Source organism: Zalophus californianus, chromosome 1 (assembly GCF_009762305.2).
Source record: "Zalophus californianus isolate mZalCal1 chromosome 1, mZalCal1.pri.v2, whole genome shotgun sequence".
Lineage (NCBI taxonomy): Eukaryota > Metazoa > Chordata > Mammalia > Carnivora > Otariidae > Zalophus > Zalophus californianus.
This window is the reverse complement of record NC_045595.1, coordinates 4145803-4165570: the sequence shown is the minus strand read 5'-3', so window position 1 is coordinate 4165570 and position 19768 is coordinate 4145803. Positions and strand designations below refer to the sequence as shown.

Sequence of the window (19768 nt, the reverse complement as noted above, 5' to 3'; positions counted from 1 at the left end):
GTCTTGTGCGTCGCCAGGATGGCTGGGCTATGGCGGCGGGCACAGGCTACGTGCGGCTGTGGCGCGCTGCGCGATGTTGGGCGCTGCGGCGGCCACTGTTGGCCCCCGCCGGGGGACGGGTTCCGACTGCCGCCGGAGTGTGGTTGCCCAGAGGCCGGCGGGCCTGCGACGCCTCGCCTCCCTGGGCGCTGTGGGGCCGAGGCCCCGGGGCCGCGGGCCAGTGGCGGGGACTCTGGGAGGCGAACAGCCGCGGCGGCGGTGGCGCATTCTCCAGCGGCGAGGATGCCTCCGGGAGCGGCGCGGAGGATGGAGCCGCGGGCTCCGGGGGCAGCGCTGGGGGCGGGGAAGGCCCGATCATAACGGCGCTGACTCCTATGACGATTCCGGAGGTATTCCCGCACCTGCCGCTCATCGCCGTCACCCGCAACCCGGTGTTTCCTCGCTTCATCAAGATTATCGAGGTAATGAACAGCCCCGCGGTGGCTCCAGTTTCCCCACCTCTTCAAGCAGCGGGTTGGACCGAGGGATCCTTGAGCACCCTCATGCCACAACTTTTTCCAGGCATGAAGCTTCTTAAAAGTTGGAGTTCGAGTCCTTGCCTTCTCGCTAGTTTGGTGAACCTGAGCCAGATTCCTCCCCCTTTCAGATCTCTGATGAACCCAGTGAACTTACGACTGCCCGATTAGAATAGCCCTAGTCATAGAACTCTACAATGCTGGAAAGGACCGAACAGTCTTGTGGCCCAGTTACTTTTCTGCGGGTTTTGGTAAATGTTTCGTGACACTCTTACTCGGGGCGGTTTGCAGTCTGGTTTCGAGCCCCTTTGGGATCAGGATTCATTCCTTCCTTAAATATTTCTTGACCGCTTACCGCGTTCCTGGTACGGTTTTTAGGGATACAGCAGTGAACAAGACTGATAAAAATTCCTGCCTCTGGAGCTTCCGTTCTAGCGGGATGCAAGAGGCAATAAACAAGATTAGTAGATAAATTACATGTTGGAAGGCAATGACTGCTATAGGGACAATAAAGCCAGGAATAGAGTACAGGAGACTTAGGAGGAAGGTGGGGGAAGGATATTCTCAGAGGGGTGCAGCCATGGTTTATTCATTCAGAAGAGTGTTCTTGACCTGCTGTGTAACAGGCACTGGGGATACAGCAGCAAACAAGTCAGATGCAATCCCTGTGCCTAAGGAACCTTTATTTTAGTGGAAGAGACATTAAGCAAGGTCGTTTCAGACTAAGAGCTAAGGGGGTGGGGATGATGGACCAGGGTGATGTAATAGAAAGCAACATGAGTGCAAGGAACTTGAGTTTTCAGAGTAGGAAGGACCCAGATGCCTGCCTTTTTTCCTGTCCCTCCCTCCCCCCCCTTTTTAAAAACAATGTGGAAATTAGAGTCCTTGGTGAAAGGTTATCTGTTAACTGAGCGAGGTCATGTGGTGAGTCAGCCTCTGCATTCACTCTCCAGCCTCTCCTTCATACTCTATAGTCTCTGCTAAACAAATCTCAGGACCGGAGGAGCCCCTTCCACCTCCTCTCCCACCTGCTGATTGTGTGTGTCTGAGCTCCTCTTCCAAGGGTCTTCCTTGGTTTTGAGTAGTGGTTACTTGCAGGCCCCAGAGCCTGTGGGTTCATATCCTAGGTCCACCACCCATAGCTCCTTCACCTTCAGAAAGCTGTTCGTCTGGGTCTTCTTTTTCTCATCTGTGAAATGGGCCTCATAATCATACCTCAATTCTTAGAGCTGGTCGGGGAGGTAAGTCCCCCTGTGTCAGGGGTATAGCCTCATACCTTAATCAGAAGCTGCTGCTATTGCTTCCTGTGTGGTAGGCTCCTGACTTTTCAGAAGTGTGCCCTGGAGGCCTTTTTCCTGTCCTTGACCCCAGCCGACCTCTGGGGCCAGGAGTGTTCAACTACAGTCCCCTCAGCCCTGCAAAGTAGCAGATGCCTCTTGTGCCCTATGCCCAGAGAGGAGGACTCCAGGAGATTCTGTCTCCCCACCCGGAGTTAGCCAGGACAGTTAAATGAATCACTGTGGAAAGCGGGAGACTGGCACATGGTATGCACTGTGTTTCTATTGTTGTTACCTTGTCAGTGACGGCAAGGAATCCTGCCAAAGGGAGGAGGCAAGTGCTAAGATGCAGCAGTCAGCTGTTACCAGAGAGGAATTAGGGAAATTTCCATGGTGCTTGGAAAAGGTTTCTGGACCTGTTAACAAAGCTGTATTTATTCTTGATTCTGTGGTTGACACGGCCTGTGGCTAAGTTGCCCCTGTAGTTTCTCCCCTTATTAGTGGCCTTTCAGTATAGATCAGTGGCTCTTAATATGTGGTGGGTCATGTACCCATCCTGGTTGCTGTCATGGACCTTTTCCCTGGGAAAAATGCATCTGTAGGGCCAGGAATTCCTGGACTGTAAGTTAAGAGCCCCTGCTAAGGGATGAGTTAGAACACTAGTTCTCAAACTGTGGTGCGGAGGCCAGCAGCATCAGCATCACTTGGGAGCTCTTTGAAATGCAGATTCCCAGGCAGACTCCAGGCCGCCTCTGTCAAGAAACTCCAGGGCTGGGGCCCAGCCATCTGTCTTAGCAAGTCCTCCAGGTAATTCCAATGCATGCTGAAGTTTGAAGGCCCTTCAGTGTAATCAGGGTCTGGGGTGGGAATTAATGGGCTGAAAGGAAATCACTTGAGCCTTACAGACATCTGTGCTCCTGCCCCATCAGATGTCCCTGGAAGATGTTAGCCCTCTCCCTGTCATTGAAATGACATCAGGATGATGCATTGTTGTCCCGGGGCTTTCAGGCCTTGATCAGAAGGGTGTAGATGTGATTGATAAATACTTTCAACGCAAATTGGAGGTAGTTGTGGCCTGGGGGTTGGGCCACGGCTGAATTATGCACATTTAGTGTTGTCCTTCTGACGTTGTTAAAATCAGAATAGTCTGGATTTTCAAGCCAAGACATTTCATCTCTAAAAAGCTCTTGAAATTGGAAGTGAAATCAGTTTCTTGGTTCTGGCCATTGGTCTCCTTTGAGTGTTCTCTAGAAAGCGGGGGAAACCACCGAGGAATGCAACCCTGTCACCCTGTTCCGCTACATTCTCTACACACGTGTGTGTGTGTGTGTATGTGTATGTGTGTTTGGTTTGGGACTTCCTGGACTGTGTTGGTTAGTGTCCTGGGTCAGGTTAGCATAGCCTCGAGAATAATCTAGAAAATGCTAGAGCTGCTGTCAAAATCTCAGCTAGAAAACCTGCCCTGCGTTTCACTTTGGGGTCATTGTCGTGCTAGGTTAAAAATAAGAAGTTGGTTGAGCTGCTGAGAAGGAAAGTCCGTCTTGCCCAGCCATACGCCGGTGTCTTTCTAAAGAGGGATGACAAGTAAGTGTAACTTTTCCTTCACTTCTTCGTTGAAGTTGCCCTGGAGTGCAGCTCATCACAAGTTCTCCATAGAGTAGCCTGGACCTCTGATCTTTGACCTGGAAGAAATCAAGCAAGACCTACCAAGCACAAGGCCAAGAGCCAAGCATACTTTTTTAGTCTGGACTGAAGACTTGGCTCAGCTCTAGGTTTCACGTGTTGTCAAGTTGTTTGTGGGGGAGGGGAGGGGCGGATATTAATCTCCAGGACCTTTGGTGGTCAACCCGCCTGTGTGGTCACTTGAGAGCAGAACTAGGCAGGCGGGTAGTACAGCTCCAGGTACATCCACCTTGACTCCAGGTGGGAATTAGTTCCACTTTGGAGTTAGAAGTGTGGAATGAGATCCGTTCTGTCCGGGCCTCTCCTTACGGCTGACTTCACCCAGGAGCTGCTCACCTATGTGCAGCAGTGGCAGCCAGGGGCCGCCCTCAGCTGGCAGGCGCTCTGGGGGGCCCTGCAGCCCCTGTGGGAGCAAGGAACTTACCCTCAGTTTCCAGTGGAGGCCGGCAAGGGTGTTTCTCTTCTCTTCTCTTCCTCCTCCTTCTTTGCCCAAGACATCCCACTGGGAATCAGGGCCTGTGACCATGCACCTTTGTGTCCCTGTCCCTTAGCAACGAGTCTGACGTGGTTGAGAGCCTGGATGAGGTCTACCACACGGGGACGTTTGTCCAGATCCACGAGATGCAAGACCTTGGGGACAAGCTGCGCATGATCGTCATGGGACACAGAAGGTGAGGGGCCCTCAGTGTGTGGGATGCGGCAGGAGGAGAGGCCCTGAGTGTCCCCGGGTTCTGGTACTGGCCATCCTTGCTCAGCCCTACGGCCTTGTCATTGCAGGAGCTAGATCAAAGCTGGAGATGGCGGACACAAGTCACCTCTGGGTCCCTCTTACAGTGGCAGTATGGGTGGTTAGTGATGGGTTGTATCTTTTATGCACATTATTCACAGGCGTGTCACAGGTAATAGCAAGTTGCTTCATACCCCAGCTTTGGTAGGCTTATGTGCCTAGGTGTCAGCTCTTCATAGTTGGGCATGCTTTTCGCCCAAGTGCCCTTGTCTGCATCTGCGCTCAGATCATGCTGGATGTCCAGCTTAGCGCCGCGGTTTTTCACTCGATCAGACGCGTTTCCTTGTCGGTCTGTGTAGTTCCCACGGCCACTCTGCTGGAGGGCTGCATACAGCGTGTGAGCCCAGTTTAAATCCTTGTCCTGTCACAGTTAATTATGACAAATTTGCAGGATCCCGCTGGGTTGAAGCTCTCCACCTTTTCACGTGTGTTCCAGGAAACATTAGTCCTCAGGATGCTGTCAAGAGTGCCACAGTCAAATCCACATGGGAAACATTTCTGAGTCCTGAGCCATCAATGTAGTAAATGTTGTGAAAAGCCTCTCATCAGAGACGCCCATTGGCACTTGTTGAGGCTAGAGTTCTCTGTCCTTCTCCCTCCCAGAGCTTCGTTCTGGTGTTAACAAGGCGGCACCCCCAGAACACACTCGGGGGAAATGGGCTGTGTTAGGCACTGGCTCTGTGAAAGGTCCTGGTGGCCATCCCGCTGCACGGAGCTCCCACACCCGTCTTCATCTGTTTACATTAGAGGAGAGAGGCTGCCACTCTATCCCCTGGGGGGATTTGTGAGCTAGAGGGAATGGAAGAGGCAACAAAATGAATAGAAACGGTGGTGGCTACTCAGTGCTGTCCTGAGCTACGAGGTGCCTTATGGAAGGAGTCCTGCTGGTTCCAGGGGCCAGGCGTACTTTTTCTGTGCAGTTGGCCGGGGTCAGCCAGGCACTGGGTTCCCGCCCTGCCAGCTCTCAGGCTGGCCCTCTGGGGAAGGTGGCAGTTAGTTACCCTATGGGACAGGAGAGAGCCGAGAGGTGAGGTGGCGTGTTTGCACTCGTGTCACTTGACCCCTGATGTCTGCTGGTTACCTGGGTGTGGAGATGGTAGGTAACTGGGTGCAGAGAAACAGGCCAGGGGCCCAGCTCCCATCCCCAAGAAGGGAGGACGTGAGCATCAAAGCAGGTCACCAGCTGAATTCTGATGGTGGTGAGAGCTTTGGGGGGATGCGAAGATGGACGGGGTGAGGAGTAGGCATAGGTGGGGGCTGGACCTCACATGGAGTGGACAGGGAGGGCCTCTTTGTGGAGGTGCCCTTGAACTGAGGCCTGAGCAACACGAAGGAGCTGCTGTCTGGTGAACTCCAGGCCGAGGGAGGGGCAGGTGGGTTCCTAGGGTCGGGCTGTGCTTGGTGGAGCTGACAGCTTGTGATGGGCCCCAGAGCTGGTTGCCGCTGGCTTGCCTGGCAGACTTCAGATGTTTGTGGAGGACAGCAGGTGTTGGTGTGGAATGCGGAGTGGCTGGGTCAGCTGGAGGCCATTGGTGTGCCGGGGCGGGGGGGTGCTTGTTCTAGAGTTCTGAGACAGCAGCTTGGTCTCCAGCTCCCGGGCCCAGCAGGCCCCCCTGTTGTCAGCGCTGGAAGCCCCTGCAGCTTCATGTCTGCCTCGTTTCCGTCTTCAGGATTCACATCCACAGACAGCTGGAGGCGGAGCCCGAGGAGGCTGGAGCCGAGAACAAGCAGAATCCCCGCAGGAAGACGAAGCGGGGCAAGAAGGAGGCAGAGGAGGAGCTGAGCGGTGGGCGCCACGTAGAGGTGATGACAGAACCTTCTTCGGGGCCCCCCAGCGAGGTGCTCATGGTGGAGGTGGAGAATGTCGTCCATGAGGACTTCCAGGTCACGGAAGAAGTGAAAGTAAGTCGCTGCGGCTGCCCACGGAGCTCCCCGAGCAGGGGACATGAGGCTCTAGCCCGTTACGGCTGTCAGGTTCTTGTGGAGTGCAAAATGTGCTCTTCCCCCCGCTCCGCCCCAAAGTCCAGGAAGAAACCGGCATCCGGAAGGTAAAGGAAATGCGCCGAGGCCCTTAGCTGCCCATGAAGGAGGCAGGGTTGTGACCTGGGTCCAGCCCCAGCCCGTGTCTGCTGTGCAGGAGCCCCCAGCCTTCTTTTCATACTGGCTCCTTCCCTTCAAGCCCAGGGCGCTGGGGAGGGGGAGCAGGGCCCACACACCATTTCCCGTGGCTTCTAGACAGGCAGGCAGCAGCCTTTTGGCTGCCTTGAGCCCAGATGCAGGTTGCCTGCCGCCTTCGTAGCGTAGCGAGCCAGCTGTCCCGGTGGTGGGTGATGCCCTCCCGCCTGGTCTCCTGGTGCTGCAGCAGCAGGGGGCCGCCTCCTGTGGGTGGGGGGTGAAGAAAGGTAGAGGTCATTGAAGGCTCCTTGCCCTTGCGCATCCCGTCATCGTCGGCCTCCCTGGGAAGAACGTGCCATGCCTAGCCAGCCAGCAGCCTTGGTCTGCTGTCGTGGCACAGTGTTGAACAGAGTTCTGGGGGCTTCTGAGCTTGGTGGGAAGGAATCTTCTGGTCCATTGGGGATGTCTATCCCGGGCGCTGGGAGGGGTTTGGCTGCCTCTGCCCAGAGCAGCAGCAGTCACACCCACAGGGCCATGCCCCACGGTGGTGGAAACGTTCTCTGGTTCTGTGCCACTAGCCCCCACAGTTATCAAGTGCTCGATCTGTGGTTGGTACAACTGAGGAACGAAACGTCTGGTTTTGTTTTCATTCTAATTTATTTAGATGTGAGTAGCTACCCTTGGCTGCTAGACTGGGCAGCAGAGCTTTAGAGTTTCCTATGAGGATCGCTAGTGGGAGAAAGACACAGCGGAATTCATAGATGCCCCAGGGAAAAGAATCCGGGAGACTTGAGGAGGCTGCACACTTGTGCTCGTCCATGCAAGCGCCATGGGCGTCTAGCTGCACTCTAAAGTTCCTTCTGGAAGGTTAGCCCCGTCATTTCAGGGACAAACCCCTAACTAGAGGCTGGATGCTTGCAGTGAAAAAACACACGGCAGGGGCGCCTGGGTGGCTCAGTTGGTTAAACAACTGCCTTCGGCTCAGGTCATGATCCTGGAGTCCCTGGATCGAGTCCCGCATCGGGCTCCCTGCTCAGCGGGGAGTCTGCTTCTCCCTCTGACCCTCCCCCCTCTCATGTGCGCTCGCTCGCTCTCTCTCTCTCTCTCTCTCTCTCTCTCTCTCTCTCTCTCTCTCTCTCTCAAATAAATAAATAAATAAAATCTTAAAAAAAAAAACACGGCAGCCGCTTTCTCCGTTCCCACCTGTGCCCTCACTGGGGTGTGGTATGCTGGGAGCCGCCTTCTGGAAATCATCAGGTTCCGGTGGTTACCCCCATAAACTGTCCATGGTCCTGCCAGGAGCATCACTGTCCTTGCTGTGGTGGTGATGCCCATGGTACCCACAGCAGAGGGGGAGCCTGGGCCTGAGGTTCTGGGAGGGGACAGGCCAAGAGCCCTAGTGACCTGCTGGCCCATCTCCAGAGAGGAGGATTCGAACCAGAGTATGCTGAAGTTGAGGGGGGCGTTGGTTGTGAGACTTGTGCTGAAATAAAAAATAAGGAATAAAGAAACCCCCTGTCCTCGTTTTTTCCTGAAAATGGCTTGTTCTAAGGTCAAGGTTGAGCGTGGTATAAAGAGGTAGGCGTTGGTGTTCATTTTTACTGTCTTGATCCTGAGTCCCCATGACTGGTGGATTCAGGCTATGCTCCTGGGCATCTGAGGCCATACCTGGCTTGGGCCAGGCGGTAGGGGCTCCTTGGGCCATGGCCCTTGCTGGACCCAGGGACTGATGGCTGCCTCCCTGTTTGCCAGGCCCTGACTGCTGAGATTGTGAAGACCATCCGGGACATCATTGCCTTGAACCCGCTTTACAGGTTGGTCTCTGGCGCTGTTCGCTAGTCCTGGTGTGTGGTCGACCCTCCCTGAGGCCAGGCTGGGGTCTGTCTGCCTCTTTCTGCAGTTGGGTTGGTGAGAGGCTTTCGCAGAGTATTGTCCCGATAGAAAACTTTGCCAGGGGCAGAGATTCAGGGCCCAGGGCCCAGCCCTGTGCGAGTAGATCCTGCTTCCCTTGCAGCAGGGAGGCCCTGCAGTGGGAGGGTGGAGGGAGATGCCTTAACCAGTGCAGGTTCTTTGCCTCCTTCATACTAACAGGGCCTTGGATTTGGCCGGAAGCCTTTTTGTCATCAGCTGAGGTGGAAGGAGGGAATCTCACTTGGAGGTCGCTCCATGGCTGCTGGAGGGGGCTTGTGGCTGGGCATGGGGTCGTTAGTCTCATGATTCTAGGACGGGTGGGCTCACTGCTCCACACCTGGCTCCCCATGGGCATCCCAGGACCTTGACCATTGCTGCTGGGGAAAGGAGACTCAGGCCAGCGCTCGTACCAGGGGCCCAGCCCCGGCTGCTGCAGCATCCCTGCACCCTGTGGCAGCATCCTCTGTCCCTTCCAGAGAGTCTGTGCTGCAGATGATGCAGGCGGGCCAGAGGGTGGTAGACAACCCCATCTACTTGAGCGACATGGGCGCTGCACTGACCGGAGCCGAGTCCCATGAGCTGCAGGACGTCCTGGAGGAGACCAACGTGAGTGAGCCCTGGCCCGTGCTGCTCTGCGTGGCGGGAGGCCTCCCAGCCTGGCTGCGTGTCCCCAGCTCTGCTTTACAATTCCAGTTGGCGCTCGCACGGGTCCATCAGGCCACGCCCTGCTTCCTGGTCTCTCTTGCAGCTGCTGGCATTCCCTCTGGGTGGTACCTTTTATTTAGCAGGTGGTATATTTGGCCCCACCCATCTTGTGCTGTTATGAGCCATGCCCCTACGAACATTCTCGACCACAGCTTGCAGATGTGCTGGACTTTATCTGTAGGAGGTGTTTGCAGAACTGGGCTTGCTGGGTCAGAGCGGGTTGTCTCGGGTTGGTGACACATAGCCAGGTCACTCTGCCCTGTTTGCGCTCCGTCTGGGAGGTGCCTGCTCCCCGCCACACGCTCACCATGCACAGAGAGATGCCGACTTCTGACCGCCACTCACGTCTTCCCTTTCCTGGCAGATTCCCAAGCGACTGTACAAGGCCCTCTCCCTCCTCAAGAAGGAGTTTGAGCTTAGCAAGCTACAGCAGCGCCTGGGGCGCGAGGTGAGCCTGGGCTGAGGACATGCCTGCACAGGGAGGGCGGCGTGCGGGCATCATTCTTGGTCGGGGCTGGGAAGCTCTGCAGTCCGGGATGCCCTCCATCACGGCAGAGCACTGTGCTAGGTTCAGCGTCCTGGGAAAATGCCGGACGCTGGCGACCAGCCTGAGAAAGGTTGAAAATCTGTTTCCCCAAGGCTCTGCTGTTTGTGGTCCCCCTTCCTGATTGTGGCTCAATCCGTGGGCTGCCTGGATCGTTGGTGCTTACCAGTCATGTTGTTTTTCAGAATTGACTTGCTTTTTCTACTTTATTTTAGAAAAAAACTTTCAGGTCACATCTTGGAAAATCTTTAACACTTGGTTATTAGCTTGAGGCAACTTTATAAACATTTTTTTTTAGGATTTATTTGATAACATTGTTATTTATTTATTTATTTATTTTTAAGATTTTATTAGCGTGGGCGAGAGAGAGAGTGAGCAAGGGTACAAGCAGGGGGAGCTGCAGGCAGAGGGAGAAGCAGGCTCCCTGCTGAGCAAGGAGCCTCGTGCGGGACTTGATCCCAGGGCACTGGGATCATGACCTGAGCCGAAGGCAGACGCTTAACCGACTGAGCCACCCAGGTGTCCCTGATAACATTGTTTTAAAAGATTTTTTTTTTATTTTTTGAGAGCGAGCACGAGCAGAGGGAAAAGACTGAGGGAGAAGCAGGCTCTCTGCAGAGCAGGGGGCCCAATGCAGGGCTCAGTCCCAGGGCCCTGAGATCATGACCTGAGCCGAAGGTAGACACTTAACAGACTGAGCCACCCAGGCGCCCCCCCCCCCCTTTTAGTACTTATTTATGTCTACCCCCAGTGTGGGGCTCAGTGTCATAACCCTGAGATCAAGAGTCACATGCTCCACCGACTGAGCCCACCAGGCGCCCCGGCACAAGGCAGTTCTTAATGCATCTCTGATGGGACACGGGAGTGGGGGTTGTAGGCGGCCCTGGTGCTCAGCAACCTCCGAGTCCTTGCCTGCAGCCCTGTCCATCCAGAGGAGGTCCGCGCCTTTGGGAGGTGCGCTAGCGGCAAGCTAGCTTCACTTGGTCGCAGTCGGGTCCGAAGAGCGCGTCCCCTTCTCTCTTGGAACTTGGCATCATTTATTTCCAGCTCAGGGAGACCGGGTTCAAGGGGGAGGGGGCTGGAAGCGGCCGCTCGGGGTTTCCTTCTAACTGTGTCCAGAGAAAGCAGTGCCCCCAGCCCGTGGCAGTTCACGGACGTGCCTGTGCGCCCTCGCATGCGCTCTGACCGCGGCCCCTCGGCCCCTGCAGGTGGAGGAGAAGATCAAGCAGACGCACCGGAAGTACCTCCTGCAGGAGCAGCTGAAGATCATCAAGAAGGAGCTGGGCCTGGAGAAGGAGGACAAAGATGCCATCGAGGAGAAGTTCCGCGAGCGGCTCAAGGAGCTCGTGGTCCCCAAGCACGTCATGGACGTAGTGGATGAGGAGCTGAGCAAGCTGGGCCTGCTGGACAACCACTCCTCTGAGTTCAAGTGAGCGTCCTGGGGGCCGTGCCCGTCCACATGGCGTCCGCCCCCGAAGGCCACCCGCCTCTTGTGCCTCAGCCTCAGAAAAGCCGGTGACCCGGCAGGGTCCGGGGTGCCAGGCCAGAGGTCAGGAGGGTGGGTCCCCTGGGCACGCTCCGGTCACGCTGGGCGCCTGAGAGGCACTTGGTGTGTGATGGTCCTCTCGGTGCCCCCGTGTGGAACACACTTTTCTTTGTCACCTGATTCCCAGCTGGAGAAATGACGTCTCAGAGAAGTCAAGTCAGTGAGCAGGGCCTCCGAGCTGGTGGTTGGGGACAGGGATTTGATTTCAGGGATGTCTGGCCTTAAGCAGCGCTTCCAGCCAGCACCCCTCCCCTTGCCCCCTTCCCTCTGTCCCGTCCTTCGCGTGCCCTTGAGAGCCAGGAAGTCAGCGTCTCTTCCTGGGGGCTCAGCCTTGCCCCGTGGGTGCCCAACTCCCAACCTGGGGTCGCTCTTGGGGCAGCGCTGACCTGCCACCAGCCAGCCCCGTGTCCCACGTGCCCCAGGTGAGATCTTCTCCAGCTGCCTCCACGGAACGGGGTTCTGAGCAGTCCCTGAGCTCGCCACGTCTGGGCCAGGAAACAGGCCGCGCCCCTGTGCCGGGAGCTGGGCAGTGCCCACAGCGCGGCCTTTGCCGGTTATCGGCTCCTCCCGCTGAGGGGCGCGGTTCATGCGTCAGGGTCAGCGGGTGCCGGCCCCGTGGATTGGCCACGGCCATGCTGGGCAGTGAGCTGGGCCCCGCTCACCAGCTGTGGTCTGTCCCCTGGCAGCGTCACTCGTAACTACCTGGACTGGCTGACGTCCATCCCGTGGGGCAAGTATAGCGATGAGAATCTGGACTTGGCCCGGGCCCAGGCGGTGCTGGAGGAGGACCACTACGGGATGGAGGATGTCAAGAAGCGCATCCTGGTGAGGCCCCCCGCACCCCTCCCCTGGGTTCCAGGCCTTCCCCCCCCCCCCCACCTCACCCCGTCCCTGTGAGGCCCGCCTACACCCCTTGTGCAGGTCCCTGGGCATGGGCTGCTCGAAGCCTCCCCCTGGGCACCACGGTCCCACCTCCCAGGCACTTGTTCCAAGCACACAGGGTGGGCTCTGAACAGCAGGGTCTGTCGTCGTCTGGATTAGGGACCCAGGCTTCCCCCCCATGCTTGGGGGGGAAGGCAGGGTCCCAGAGGAGCCACTTGGGGAATTTCTGATGTAAGCTCCAGGAGGGTCTTGGCCAAGACAGGGCTGGTCGGGTGGGGGCGGGGGGTGGTGGTCAGCAGAGGCTGAGGAAGGAGAGGGGGAGGGCTCCAGGGTGAGGAGCAGCTCAGAGGCTGCACGGGCAATCTGGGCCAGGCCGCTTGCTCCCGGGGCCTCGGGTTTCCGAGGAGGGACAAGAGTCGTGCCTGACGACGCGAGACGGGCCTTGCTCAGGGCCAGTAGCTGTGGCCGGAGCAGCAAGAGGGTCAATAACAGTCCAGGATGTGGGAGGAGGGGATTACTAGCAGCTCGGCCTGCTGCCCTGGTCACCCGCAGGCGGTCACTGCAGTCTGCTCTGCTCCTCTGGGACATGCCTGGTCCCTTCCACAGCCCCCAGAGGCCTGAAAGGCAGCATGACAGTGGCGAGGCTCACATCAGTTAGGGCCCCTGGTCCTGCAGAGTGGGCGGCGCGTGGCTCATGGGAGCCCGCCTCCGCCCGCAGGAGTTCATCGCTGTCAGCCAGCTCCGAGGTTCCACTCAGGGCAAGATCCTCTGCTTCTACGGCCCCCCTGGCGTGGGCAAGACCAGCATCGCCCGCTCCATTGCCCGCGCTCTGAACCGCGAGTACTTCCGCTTCAGCGTCGGGGGCATGACGGACGTGGCCGAGATCAAAGGGCACAGGTAGGCCCGGCCTGGCTCCGTTCCCGTGTGTGCAAGGGGGTGTCAGCGGCGAGCGGTGATCTCTGCTCACGCTGGGGTAAGTGACCGACGAGCCCAGCGGAATCCAGCTGCTCAGACGTTGGCTCAGAGCCCTGGCCTCGGCTGCCAGGCAGGCGGGCTCCCAGGAGTGTTTGCCAGGCTGTTGGTAGATGGTCTCGCTCATTGCAGTTTCCGTCCTACCCAGTTCAGCTCCCCCGGCGCTGCGGCCAGAGTCCCGGGGCCATGTGCCCAGCCCCAGGACCAGGGACTGTGGACCAGAGCCAGGGGCGAGGCGGGCCCCACTGAGAATGGGGCAGCATGCCAGTGAGGCCCCAGCACCTCCCCTGGTTCTTCGCTCCCTCACCAGCTGGAGCAGGGGCTGCTATCCTGAGTCCAGGGTCTGGAAACCGCCAGCTATGTGCGTGCGCCTGTCCGTTGGGGCAGTCATGGTGTGTTCTCCTGGAGCTCACGCGCTCATTCCCTCTCTCCCTCCCTCTCTCCTTCCACTCACTCTGCTCCAGCCATATGGGCTTTCAGCACACCATGCCTGATCCTGCCCTTACCCCAGGACCTTTGCACAGGCTGTTCCCCCAGAAAACCCTCTTTCTTCAAATACCCACACAGCTTGCCCTTTCGCTTCTTTTGCACAGGATTTCTTCTCAAAACGCTCTCTATCCCCACCTTAATGCCCTTGAAATGGCATTGCAGATCCTCTGTCCTTTGTTACCTTTGTAGAGCGTATACAGCCCACGGTTCCTCATGATTCCTTCCTCCATCTGGCTGCCATCTGCCCCGCTGGGCCTTGCTTTAAAAGGCGCGGGACGCGGGTCTGCCTTACTCTCTGTGAGTACCAGACCCCCGCAGCTGAGCTGGGACAGTAGAGCAGGGAGGAGGTCAAGAAGCACTCCGGCAAGTGGCAGCCAGGTGTGGGCCATGGGCCCTGTGACCCTGAGGTCTGGGAGGCCGTGCTGTGCCTGGGGGGACCTGGGTGGGGGGAGCATTTCTGCCGCCGGCACCTGGCTGCTCCTGACCTCTATTCTGTTAGATTGGGCAGTGTAGGCTGGGTTTCACCATCCGGATAGGAGGTGCTGGCTGGGGGGACGGGTCTGAGTGAGACCTGGTTTTGCATCTGTTCCCCCGACCTGAGTCGGGGCTGGAGGGCGACATTCCCGTCGCTGGAGAGCGCAGGCTGTAGGGGTGGCCATCAGCCGGTGCCAGCCTCCACGCCGCCTCCACGGTTGCTGCCTCCGGGCAGCCCTCCACAGAGGCCGAGTGGTACACTGAGGTCCTGGTGCTCTCTGCGAGCTGGGCCTTTGGGTGCCGCCAGGTGAGGAGCCAACCGCTCCTGCTGTGCTCTGCCCCCCAGGCGGACGTATGTGGGTGCTATGCCAGGAAAGATCATCCAGTGCCTGAAGAAGACCAAGACGGAGAACCCTTTGATCCTGATAGATGAGGTGCGCACGGACAAAGGGCTGGGCGTGCGGCCGGACTGGGAGCTGACGAGGCAGCCCAGCCTCCGTTCCTAGCGCTCTTCCCCGAGGTCAGACACGGTCCCTTAGGTCCTCCTGGGCCAGAGCTCCAGGCGGTCCCGCCCAGGCAGAGTCTGCATCCAAGACTGGACCTGTGGCCCCTGCCATTTCGGTTGTCCCCTAGTCACCGGGTGGTCCCACCACCGCCAGGCCACTCCATGACAAGCTTCTGTCCTGCCTCAGAGGACCCCGTGGCGGCCCTCCTGCTCCGGGCTTGCCCAGTGCCTGCCCCTGATGCTGGTGAAAACTGGTCCCGCCCGGTGTCGTCCCAGCAGGAGCATCTCGCAAGCAGGCACGGGGAGCGGGACGGGTTCCCAAACTGCCTGCCTCTGCTGCTCCTCAGGTGGACAAGTTAGGCCGGGGCTACCAGGGGGACCCCTCGTCGGCACTGCTTGAGCTGCTGGACCCCGAGCAGAATGCCAACTTTCTGGATCACTACCTGGATGTGCCCGTGGACCTGTCCAAGGTGTGTGTCCCACCGGGGAGGGGGGCCCAGTGGGGGGAGAGGCAGGGTGGCCAGTCCTCCGGTACCTCCCTGCCGCCCTCCCCAGGTGCTGTTCATCTGCACGGCCAATGTCACCGAGACCATCCCGGAGCCACTGAGGGACCGGATGGAGATGATCAACGTGTCTGGCTACGTGGCCCAGGAGAAGCTCGCCATCGCAGAGGTGAGGGCAGGACCCTCACCGCAGCTCTAAACAGCGGGGGTGCCCCCCTGCAGCTGGGGCTGGGGGCATAACTGAGCACCGAGTGCCAGGCCCCTAACCAGAGCTGCGGGGAACAGTCCGCAGCGGCCCTGCTCGGAGCAGGGGCGGCTGGGGTCTGCCCACTCATGTAGTGTGCGTGTCGCCAAGAGCAGAGGCGAGGCCCGCCGTGAGCCGTGTAACCGCTAATGTGTGACCCCGGCCCGGGCGCTTCCCCAGCCCACCCACTTCTCCAGCTTAGTTCCGCTCCTGCCTGGGGTTCACGTCAGACTCCCGCAGGCTGAGGGCCCAGGCCTCCGGGATGTTCCTGCTTCGGATGCCAGTTGCACATTCCGGGGCTCGCTTTCCTCCTCCCAACTGGCTATAAATCGGGCCTTCCCACACCTCTTCTTTGGGTTTGCCGGGTTGCTGTAACAGCTCACTGAGCTCAGAACGGTTTACTTCCTTGCAAGTTTATTATAGAGGATACAACCAGGGAGCGGCCGGAGCGGCTGCCTCAAGCCCGGCAGGGGCGGGGACGGGGACTTCTGCAGGTAGCCGGCGCTCCCCTGGGGATTGTGTGCTTGGCCCTGATAGCCCCCTCCGCCGTCAGCACACTGCTCCCCGGCCTGCAGCACACCTCTCCTCGGGCCGGCACCCCTGCTGCCCGTCCCCCCACCAGCCGTGCGTCCTCGAGTTCTGTGATAGAACGTGTGTCCTTGGCCGAGGCTCACCTGGGATTCAGGTCTCCGCATTTCCTGGCCGTTACTGGTCTCCCCAGTGCGGGGGCTGGATTCGTACCCTGAAGAATGTTAAGTGGAGCAGAGAGCCGGATTTCCTTCCAGAGAAAAGGGAAGGTGTTTCCGACCCAGTGTTTCTAGCTGGAAAGAGGTTGTGCATGTTTCTCCCTGAGCTCGTCACAGCCTGCAGGTGCTGGGCCCCAGCCCTGGGGGCCTGACAGCAGCTTCCTGTCCCCTGGGGTGGGAGGGGAGCCAGAGGAGCTCTTGGCTGAGGTAGTTACAGGGGTCCTGGGGCCTCCCAACCTGGCCAAGGAGGGGCAGGCGTGGGGACCTGGGCCAGGGACTGCCTTTAAACCTTTAAAGGGATGATAAGAGAACATGGACTCCCCAGAGGCCTCGGGGCCAACCCATGTCAGTCAACAAGTGTCCTGACGTGTGCGGTTGTGTCCCCATGTCTCAGCTGCTTTCTGCTCCCCACTTGGTGCTCAGGCTTGTGTGTCCCAGGACTGCCGTGTGGCAGGAGTCGGGCTGGGCTGTGGGGGACCTTGGGGCCTCTTGGCCTCCACATTCCTGTCCGCTCGGGGTGGCAGCTGCTCAGTGTGAGCGGGGGCAGCCCAGGGACCAGGGGAGACCTTCCTGGAGGAGTGGCATCTCAGCTGACATTTGGAGGAAGGGCAGGAATGGAGCCTGGGCAGAGGATGTGGCAGGAGCAGGGGCCTGGGAGCTTCTGGAGGCCGCGGGCTGGGCATCTGCGGGCTCACTGTGGGGTCCTGGCGCCCGCCGTGCGCTCTGCCCGGACTCCCTGCCGCCTCACCTTGCTGGCTCCTCACCCTTGGGTCACCGCTTCGGTGTCATCTCCTGGGGCAGCCTTCCACGAGCTCCCCCTGCCTCCCCCTCCCCCCCCCCGGGATGAGAGCTTGTACAGGCTGGTGCTGGGTCCGCCTCCATCATCTCTAGCCGGCCAGGGGTCTTGGGAAGGTTCGGTGGTAAGTGGGGGCCACGAGAGGTGCCAGTTCTTGACCCTGAGGCCCCTCCCTGCCAGCGGTACCTGGTGCCTCAGGCCCGTGCCCTGTGTGGCCTGGATGAGAACAAGGCCAGGTTGTCATCAGACGTGCTGACCGTGCTCATCAAGCAGTACTGCCGGGAGAGTGGTGTGCGCAACCTGCAGAAGCAGGTGGAGAAGGTGAGCTGGGCCCGCCGGGCAGGAGGGCAGGGTCCGCAGCCTGTGCAGGTTGGGGGGCGGGGGGCGGGACACTCCTGAAGATTCCACCGCAGGGTTTCCCCACAGGAGGCCAGGCCACAGAGACAAGAGAGGGTGGGGGCCGGGGAGTCTGTGCTTCACGGCGACACTCACCATGTGGGGAGATGGAAAGTTCCTGGAGACAGATGTGAATGCAGTTGATGCCGTGAGGCTGTAAACTTGTAAATGGTTGAAATGGTCATTTTATGCATTTTACCGCAATGTTAAAAGTTAACGCGTGGGGTGAGGGGCACATGTCCACTGTGCTGCCTTCCCCGCTCCAGGTGTTACGGAAGTCCGCCTACAAGATCGTCAGTGGCGAGGCCGACCTGGTAGAGGTGACGCCCGAGAACCTGCAGGACTTTGTGGGGAAGCCCGTGTTCACCGTGGAGCGCATGTACGACGTGACGCCACCCGGCGTGGTCATGGGGCTGGCCTGGACCGCCATGGGTGAGCAGCAGCTCTGTCCCAGCCCCCCTCCCTGAAGGGGTCCAGGAGACCAGGGGCTCATCGAGGAGGGAAAAGATGGGCCCACAACGTGGCACTAGTGCCCCACAAGCCTTATTTGCATTGAGGGGAGTTCCTCTGGCCTAGGGGGTGGTGGTGACACCCAGCGGGGTGGGGGGGGCCTCCTCTGGGTGACCTTGCTCCGCCAGGCAGGGAGGCCAGGCAGCGGGCCAGGGGTGGTGCTGCGGGGAGAGGTCCACAAAACCGGCTGGCTCGGAACAGTGCAGTACCTGCTCATTTGGGTGAGACTGAAAGGAATTGGGGTTCAGCGCCCTCGCTGTGTCCACGTGGACCAGCAGTCCCAGTGGCGGCGCTGCGGTGCGAAGCAGGGGGGCAGCAGGCCAGAGGGAGAGCACAGAGGAAACCCAGGTGTCCCCTAGGCGCCCCACTGCGAGGCTCGGGGAGGGGGTCCCAGCTTCACAGCCTCTACGGCTGGTCTCTCAGGAGGCTCGACACTGTTTGTTGAGACGTCCCCTCGGCGGCCCCGAGACAAGGACAGCAAGGGGGACAAGGATGGAAGCCTGGAGGTGACAGGCCAGCTGGGGGACGTGATGAAGGAGAGTGCTCGCATTGCCTACACCTTCGCCAGGGCCTTCCTGATGCAGCAGGACCCCTCCAATGATTACCTGGTGACCTCCCACATCCACCTGCATGTGCCCGAGGTGAGGCCCCACCTGCCCGCTCTGGCCCTGGCCCCCTGGCAGTGCCCAGCCCGCCCACCCCCACCTGCCTCTCCCCACCAGGGTGCGACCCCCAAGGATGGCCCGAGCGCCGGCTGCACCATTGTCACGGCCCTGCTCTCCCTGGCGATGGACCGGCCAGTGCGGCCGAACCTGGCCATGACAGGCGAGGTGTCCCTCACGGGCAAGATCCTGCCGGTGGGCGGCATCAAGGAGAAGACCATTGCGGTGAGTGTGACCCCGTGACCCCCTCCCCGCCCCGGGGTGAGTCTGGACCAGAGGCTCCCCCCACCCCCCAGGTGGCGCTGTGTCCTCACGCAGCTGGTGTAGGCCTCAGGCAGGCAAGGGTACCAGCCGCTTACAGACTAGGATTTGGGCCCATGTTGAGTGGAGCGTCCTCTGCCTCTTGGAGAGTTCCCATCTTGGCTGCTCTCCTGCTTCCTCCTCAACCAAGCACCAAGAATCGGGGGTGCAGAAAAAGCAGGAGAGGGCCTCCTGGGGGTGCAGCGAGACGCCTACCTCGGCCAGTTAGTCCTTGGCTTCCCCCCAAGTGTTGGGACTCCGGCCCTGTCGTCCAGCCCTGGATCCCCTGCCTCCTGAAACCCGGCCTTACCTGCAGCCCCCATCCCTCCCTTGACCTGCCTACAAGGTCGAGTCCACGGCTTTAGAGACTCTACAGCTTGCTTTCCTCGCACAGGGGGAGATGCAATTAGGCCGCACTGGCTGTGTCCCTGGATGGTCCCCCAGAGGGGTAGTGAGGCAACAGCAGGGTGAAGTGGGGCCTGGCAGTGGGAGCCCTGGAGGACTGTGGGCAGAGCGAGCAGTCCTCTCTGGGAGGACTCCCCTCTCAGGAGTCGGGAGCTCACAGGTGCCCTCAGGCTGTGTGGTAAGGCTGGGCGTGCTTTGATGCAGTTTGTTAAATTCCCTTGTGCTTTTTAGCTGCCGAACCACTAAACCTAAGGCCCTGGTTACTGTGATTCATTAGAAAATGGGGTCTCTGGGAGACAGGGTCCTGGAATAGAGGCCGGGAACGGGGTTTGGGCTCCAGTTTCCTCAGCTGCAAGATCGGGCGTGCAGGGGAGCCTGGTTGGGCCGAGCTGTCCTCAGCTGACGTGCCCGTGGGCCCTCCCTCGCAGGCTAAGCGTGCTGGAGTGACGTGCATCGTCCTGCCAGCCGAGAACAAGAAGGACTTCTATGACCTGGCTGCCTTCATCACCGAGGGCCTGGAGGTCCACTTCGTGGAGCACTACCGTGAGATCTTCACTATCGCCTTCCCCGAGGAGCAGCCGGAGGCCCTGGCCGTGGAGCGGTGACGGCAGGCTGGGCTCTGCTGGCACAGACGGGCCCGGTTGGGCCAAGGAGCTCTGGGCAGCTGAACCGCCAAGGGGCTCAGCAGAGGCCCAAGTTGAAGGACCTCAATTACGGCTTAATCACGGAGTCTGACATATATGAGTATTTAATTATGATTAAAACCCCTTTCCAGTACTGCCTGGCTGCTTGTTCTATACA

The 19768-nt window shown here is 59.2% G+C and overlaps 1 protein-coding gene across 1 annotated transcript; it reads left to right on the top strand.

Annotated features, from left to right (window-relative positions):
- The first annotated feature begins 29 nt into the window (after positions 1 to 29).
- LONP1 (lon peptidase 1, mitochondrial) lies at positions 30 to 19744 on the top strand. Its single transcript, XM_027585878.2, has 18 exons — positions 30 to 461; positions 3288 to 3376; positions 4027 to 4146; positions 5933 to 6164; positions 8130 to 8191; positions 8765 to 8894; positions 9358 to 9441; positions 10746 to 10966; positions 11770 to 11908; positions 12684 to 12862; positions 14247 to 14334; positions 14753 to 14875; positions 14961 to 15077; positions 16875 to 17015; positions 17357 to 17522; positions 18024 to 18241; positions 18323 to 18487; positions 19396 to 19744. The coding sequence occupies exons 1-18, from the start codon at positions 30 to 32 to the stop codon at positions 19570 to 19572; spliced, it is 2883 nt and encodes a 960-aa protein (XP_027441679.2). The 3' UTR covers positions 19573 to 19744.
- The last annotated feature ends 24 nt before the right edge of the window (positions 19745 to 19768 follow it).